General features: G+C 48.7%; 1 protein-coding gene across 1 annotated transcript in view; it reads right to left on the reverse strand.

Annotated features, from left to right (window-relative positions):
- The window catches only part of B4GALNT3 (beta-1,4-N-acetyl-galactosaminyl transferase 3), a gene marked incomplete at its 5' end in the record, with an annotated part of 22,362 nt that overhangs the window by 3,608 nt on the left and 12,047 nt on the right, over nucleotides 1-6,707 (reverse strand). The window contains 6 exons of the mRNA XM_008936569.1: nucleotides 3-39; nucleotides 1,611-2,610; nucleotides 3,031-3,107; nucleotides 4,350-4,450; nucleotides 5,343-5,452; nucleotides 5,847-5,990. Coding sequence (XP_008934817.1) covers nucleotides 3-39; nucleotides 1,611-2,610; nucleotides 3,031-3,107; nucleotides 4,350-4,450; nucleotides 5,343-5,452; nucleotides 5,847-5,990 — 1,469 coding nt within the window. The remainder of the gene's footprint in view (nucleotides 1-2; nucleotides 40-1,610; nucleotides 2,611-3,030; nucleotides 3,108-4,349; nucleotides 4,451-5,342; nucleotides 5,453-5,846; nucleotides 5,991-6,707) is intronic.

The raw sequence follows: 6,707 nt of genomic DNA on the forward strand, positions 1-6,707 counted from the left end.
CGCTTCTCCACGTTCACGATGCGCTGCAGCTGGAACCGCCTGCAGGGGAAACAGCCGGGCTGGGCACGGCCCCCGCCCACCAGCCCCTCTCCCACCCCAGCCCCTTCGACTCTGCTAGGCTCCTTCCTCTTGGCTAGCACAACCCTTTTTGTTCTCAGCTTTCCCTTGGTTTGCTGCACCGCTTCCAAAGTCCCATGGGAAGGTTTAGCACCTGTTTCCTCAATCCACAAGCATGTGGGATTTGATCTGGGATTCCAGCCAAGAGAAAATAGTTGGCCAGGGTAATGAAATAGAGGTGACACAGAAAATAAAAAATGTGTCTGCATGATTATGGGGCTGGTAATACTGAGTGTATTCAACACCTCCTACAACAATCTTGGCACAAGCAGTATGTTTGGGCTAGTGAAATTGGCTGATAACAGCTTATCAGCCAATAACAAGAAGTAGGACTAAGCAATCATACATTAAAAACTCGGGTGAGCTGTAGGTTCAGAATGGACAAAACAGGATGAAATGTCTGGTCACGCCCTTTTGGATTATAACAAGACCTTCTGCCATAAAATGGATGCTCATCAGTTAAAAATGCTGTGAAAAACTTGTGTGTGCTGATCAGTTACACCATGACCAGGATTGATGTGGCCCTGAAAAAGCAAATGCAATCTTAAGACAAGGCATGAGAGCTACTCCCAGCAGGGATTGGGAACTAATAACACCAATTCTATACAACATCCAGGAAACTGGACACTTGTGTACAGGCAAATTAACCCAAAATGAAACCCACACGGAGGAGAACAGATAGAAAAATTATGGAAATAGTGGCCAACTCAACAGAAGGGTCAGGAGTTGGGATTGTTTAGCTTAAAGAGGCTCAGAGGAGGTATGTCTGTTTGCCAGAAAGGCAATCAAGGTGGTAAGTCTTGAGAAGAAAAAGAATCATATCAAGACCATGCAAAAACAGAGTACCAGCAAAAGCTGATCTCCAGTGGGTCAACAAAGAAGCAACGAGATTAAATGTCTGCCCAAATCAGTACTAGGATCCAGAAATCTAGCTCATTTTAAGGTGGAGGTGCACACAATCAGATAACAGTGTAGGGTACTTGGTTGCCTCTGAGGTCAATGTACTGATCCACATGATCTGATAGGTCTCTTCTCGTCCTATGTTCTAAGAGATCCACAAGTTGAGATATGGCAGACATCAAACCACAAACACAAGGAGCTCCTGTCTTTTTTCATATCAGCAGGGTTTCTTAATCTTCGGCTGGTGAAATGCTCAAACATGCTCTCAATATCTACACTGCACAAGCACAAAGCCAGAAAAGGGCCAGTGATGCCAGCTGGACGGAGACAACCAATCTTTCATGTTTACACCACCAGGTGTAGAGGGCAATATTCAACCCCCAGACATGGTCTGGTGTCCAACAATTCTCATTTCTCAGCCAAAAGAGGTATTTAAAGCTCAGTTTTTTTACACAGGTTCCTTGCTTGAAGTCTCATTTCCCACATCTAGTTTAACCTGATTCCCACTAGCTCCTCACACAACAGGTATTCCCTGTGCAGCCTTGTACACCAGCTCTGGGACACTACTCCTTGTATTTTACACTGCACCTTACCCTTTACTTCTCTGGTTGAGCTTCTTCAGGAAGACACGTGTGACTTCCAGGGCCTCCTTTTCTCTTAGCAGCAAGTTTCCTGAGGTGTTGCATTTCAGGTCAATCCAGTCTGTGCGCAGCATATGGAAGTCCAGATTGCTTGCACTGAAGGTCTGCTCCCAGTTCACAGCCTGGTCAAACACTGGTAAGTAATTGAAATCCTCCTCCTCTTCATCCTCTGGTTCCCCATCTGCCTCTTCCTCTTCATCATCTGCTGCCTCAGGTCCAGACTTGACCTGCACAGGAGATGCCACCTGTGCCTCTCCCTTGCCCACCTCCCCATTGATCACTGCCTTGTGCTCGGCAATGTAGGACTCCACTTGGTTCAGCCAGTGGGACAGCCTGGGCTGCTGGCTGGGGCTGGCAGCACTCACAGCATGTCTGCCAGCTTTGCCAGAGACTGGGCCTCCCTCCCCAGCTGGCACGGTGCCTGCTGGCTGCAGCCTGTCCCTAGTGGTGCTGAGGTCCCCTCGAGTTCTCACCCCCTTGGGAATCATGACTCCTGAGTCCCTAGGGCTGCTGAAAGGCTGATGCTTTTCAGACACGGTCCCAGAAGGAGGGTTCACTTTTTTGACAGGTGCTCTCTCCTGGATGGCCCTAGCATGCTGCGGAGGGCTCCTAGAGTTGTCTTTGATGCCAGCTTTTAAACGGGTTCTCTTCATTATTGGGTTCCCTTCCAGGCCAGCCTGGCTGAGGCTTTGGTTGGCAGAGGCCAGTGTGACTGATGTGACACCAGATCTCTTCATCCTTCTTCTCTGCAGCCCCTCTTCCATGTTGCCAGCTGTCACTGAGAGGAGCCTACGACGTTCCCAGAGGAAATAGTCCTCATGAACGTTATCGCTGCCCACCATGCTGCCGAGAGTGTTGCCTGCCGGCCCTGCCCTCTCCAGGCCTGGGGGACTGGTACCCTCCACGTCCTGCTCTGCGTACTGCAGATCGTCCAGGTTCCTCTCCTGGGAGCCTGAGGGACCAATCACAGTTACACTTCTGGCATCCCCCCGCTGTCTTCCCCGGTCCTGACCCAGGCACCCACCCACCAGGGGCAGCTGCTTCTCGCCTCATCTCAGTGGTGTGTCTCCTGTTCAGAGGGACAGGGATGTTCTCACACACGGGACCCGTGCTCCTGCTGGTACCAACCTCCTCAGCACCTATTAGCCAGCATTGCCAAAGGCTGGGGAGCTGTCTGGCTCTGCCTTTAGCTGTCAATCTGGCCACAGCTTTGCAGGGCAGCAACTATCTCCTGGCCCCATCAGTCTGGCAGGGAAGGGCTGTGATTTTCTTGGTACAGAAAGTCAACAGCTTCTTTCAGCTGATGCTGGAAGATGACATGCAAATGTGACAGATGAAAGGCTCCTCCACGTTCCGACATTAGGGCCCCTACCTGGCTGCTCTGTCTTTTCTCCAGAGTCCAGGCTTTTCTGTGGGTGATCCATTTTCATGTACTTGTAGAATCCAAATCTGCAGAAGGAAAGGCAGAACACCAGTTCAATGAAAGTTACTTTGCCGTCTCCAAATAAATTATGGCCACAGCTTCAGAGGTGATGATCCATCACTCTGATTACATCTACCCAGCATCTCTAGATCCTCCTTTCCCAGCAAGCCATGGACTATTATCATACCTATCTTTCAAACCTTTGGGCAATCAGATTCTGCTCTGCACTGTCAAGGACATCAGCTCCCTTGCTTATCATCCCAGTCTTTCAGACATTTTCTCATAAGCACAAAGGGAGTTCCCAGTATCGGTACTCTGAAACTTTTCTTTAGTCTCCCTTAAATTGCTCCTTAAAGCTCACTTATGATGTAGTGCTCACAATCGCATGTCATCATGCTGCAAAAGTGGCTCAGGCAGGTAATTGCAATGATCTCCCTCTCTCTTCTTTCACACCACCACTGGCTGTCCTCATATGTCTTCTGGAGAGGAATTCCAGGACTGTTTCCATCCATGTATGCTTGATACCAAGCAAAATGGGACCCCAGTTCCCAAATTTTTTCACAACACAAATGAATTATCAAAGCAATACACCTGGGTGGCACCTTCCAGCCCACAGCAGCCACCTTCTCTACCCTTCACTATGAACCACAGTCTCAGGAGTTCCCTCCCACACCTATAACAAGTTCTGTTGTTCCAGCTCTCAAAATAGTCCTGAAGGGAGGAAAAAGATCATGAACATAGGGATGCCATCATCAGTTATCTCATTGGGAAAGTGACTCTTATCCTGAAAAAAAAGTCCTCCTGAATGGAAGAAGGTCCTCACACAAGGTGTCTGCCTGTGGCAGGGGAAGAGCAGGCGAGTGGTGGTTACCTAAGAGAAGATGAATGACAAGCATTTATTCTGCAGGAGAGATGCCTGATGGTGAGCATGGTTTAGCTTTCATAGTGACAGCCATCAGGAGGTTCCAGCTGCTGGCAGGCAAATCCATGCCCTGAAGTAGTGGACCAAATATGCTCTGACCCAGTGTCCAGGTTAACAGAGCAAGAAAAGAAGTGGCAGTTTCCCCTTGAGACCTAAATGTATTTTCACTTAAAGGGAGCATAGGTTATCAAAAGAAATTACAAATGCTTTCATGTTTTGCAGGACGTAGGGGATCTTTAAGAATTAAGAAAGTCCTACAGAAATTAGTATGAAATTCCACCCAATTTCCAACCTTCAAACCATCTCCTTCCTCCCTGCTAGCAAATATGGATTTGCAGCATTCTACCTTTCCAAGTAATAAGGGTTTTCCTGATAGAAGCATTTGTTGTCTTTCTCCATGTGGCTCAGGCGGCTGTAATCATTCGGGTAAACAAAGGATAAATGAACCTGGGACGAAGAGAGGAAAATGAAGTAAGCCTCACATAAACGCCATCTATCAGTCACAAGGCAACCCAGACACAGTTGCAGGGCCACCAGCCCTTTTGAGAGGGAGCAGGGGTTGCTCACTAACTATTTGCCTCTCCAAGACACCCAGCAGCAAGCTGTGAGAATGGAAAACAGAAAGAAGCATTCTGGGATGTGTGCCCAGGTGTGCCTTTTTCTCTCTCTCTTGGCATCTGTTTGTCCATCTCTGTAACTGTGCATTTCAGTCCTGTGACAGAGTGAGAACTAGCTGGGAGAGAGGTGGGCAAGTCCTCCTGAGGAGGTGCAGGGATCAGAAGAGCCCAGAAAACATGTGAGGAGATCTCCAGGCAAGGCTGAGGGAGCTGAGGCCACCCAGGATGCAAGTCCCTTGGGGATTGTAGGCTTGCACTGGCACCCAGGGATGGTAAACTGTGCTGGTGACTTTAATTAATTAATCAATCCTTGCTGTGTTGCATGTCCCACAAACGTGAGCTCCCCCTCAAGGCCAGTTTATTTTTGTCAGGCACTTCAGTAGTCCACACAGACTACAGTTCACCCCACAGATAATAAAAGCCTCAGCTATTGTGAGGCTCTGGTGAAGGCAAGCTTGGCTATTTGGTTTGAGGTCCAAGGGGCTCTGTAAGATGCACACACACTGGTACCCCAGTAAAACCTGTGAGCAGGGCATAGCACCCATCTCACAGCAACCGTCTGGTGTTGCCCTTTGGCATGTAGCGGGATACACAGGCCTGAACAGCAGATGGTCAAACCTGCCCAGGAGCTTCAGATTGGAGGAGACGCCCATGGTTAATGGGTCTCCCTCCTTCCAACTTGCATTCCCTTGGCAGGTATCTGCTCCAGGAATAAAACTTACAAACTGGAGTCCCTGGTATCGCTGCAGAGGAAATCCATTCACCACGTAGCTGGGCTTGTAGGAGCAGTCTGGCAAGGCTCGGTGCACACGAGACTTGCTGAGCAGAGGCACTGAGAAGAAGAAACACGCAGGCAAGCATTGCTGGAGGAGCCCTGCTGCAACCAGTGCACCAGCTTACCTACTTCTGTGCCTGGCTTCTATTTATCCACGTGAAAGGCTAACGGATATGTAAAGCAAACTGTCTTGCACAGCTCATCTCTTCACATTGCTCTACAGCACTTAGACTAAGCTATTACACCCAGGGATGTTGTGTGAGCTGGATGGCAAGAAAGAGGAGCTGGGTTTAGTCTGTGCTTTGTTGCCTACAGTGACTGACACTGTATGTTGTCCTCTCAGCACCGGCCTTTGCTAACTGTGGCGTAGGAGGACAATCGTTCTTGGTGGTGCTACTGCACGTGCTGTGACAAGCTGCAGCTACCTCTTCAACTGCTGTGTATGTCTTACCTTTGTACAGAGTGTCCCGGGGGTCAGGCTTCAACATGTCAGCTGGGTGTGCCTTGCTGCCTGCCCTGTCAGCAGGCCGCCTCGTGTGACTGGCCAGTGTCTGCGGGATATGCCCAACCTCATCCATCTTTAAAAGTGTCTCATCTAGAAACCAGAGAGAGAACGAAGGAGGAGAAAGGGCTAGTTCGTCCCATATCCCCAAAAATGCCCTTCCCCAGTCTCAGTGCTTTCCAAATGGCATTGCATCCATAGCACTAATGCTGCCTCTGGCATAGCCTAAATGGTGCTGATTACTGTAAAGACACAATGGGAAGGAAAGCTGGAAAATGAGAAAGCTGGAAATACAGAACCTGTAGGGTAAGGACACAGCTAGCACTGAAAGCAAACACATACAGTAATGACTAAATGGAGGAAAACGACCTCCTGCCTCAGATGTGCCAGCAGTGGTGTGCTCAAGAAGCCCCATGCTGGCAGGAATTACTGGACACATCTGAATTATTAGTATTAAATTTATTTTAAAAGGAGACAGAAAAGATGAAGGGGAGGAGAAATTAGATAAGTGGAGCTTTCTCCTGTGCTAGAAAAGAAGGATCAAGGGATCTTGTGTGATGCGAGTCTTCAGTTCTACAGGGAGGTAATAAGAGGAGCAGAAGCAAAAAGGATGGGGACATAAGACTGAAAGGAAAGGCTAGTCCTGGTCAAATGGCAGGTTCCAGAAAATACAGCAGCAGGTTGTGACCCATAACACAGCAAAGAAATGTCTTGATTACTTCAGGAAGTCTTCCATGGTCAAAAGTGTTAGCATGGAAAAAGGCCTGGAGATGTTGGAAGACAACAGTGGTAGATCTGGAGAGCAGGAAT

This window comes from Merops nubicus, unplaced genomic scaffold (genome assembly GCF_000691845.1).
Source record: "Merops nubicus isolate BGI_N331 unplaced genomic scaffold, ASM69184v1 scaffold12423, whole genome shotgun sequence".
Classification (NCBI taxonomy): domain Eukaryota; kingdom Metazoa; phylum Chordata; class Aves; order Coraciiformes; family Meropidae; genus Merops; species Merops nubicus.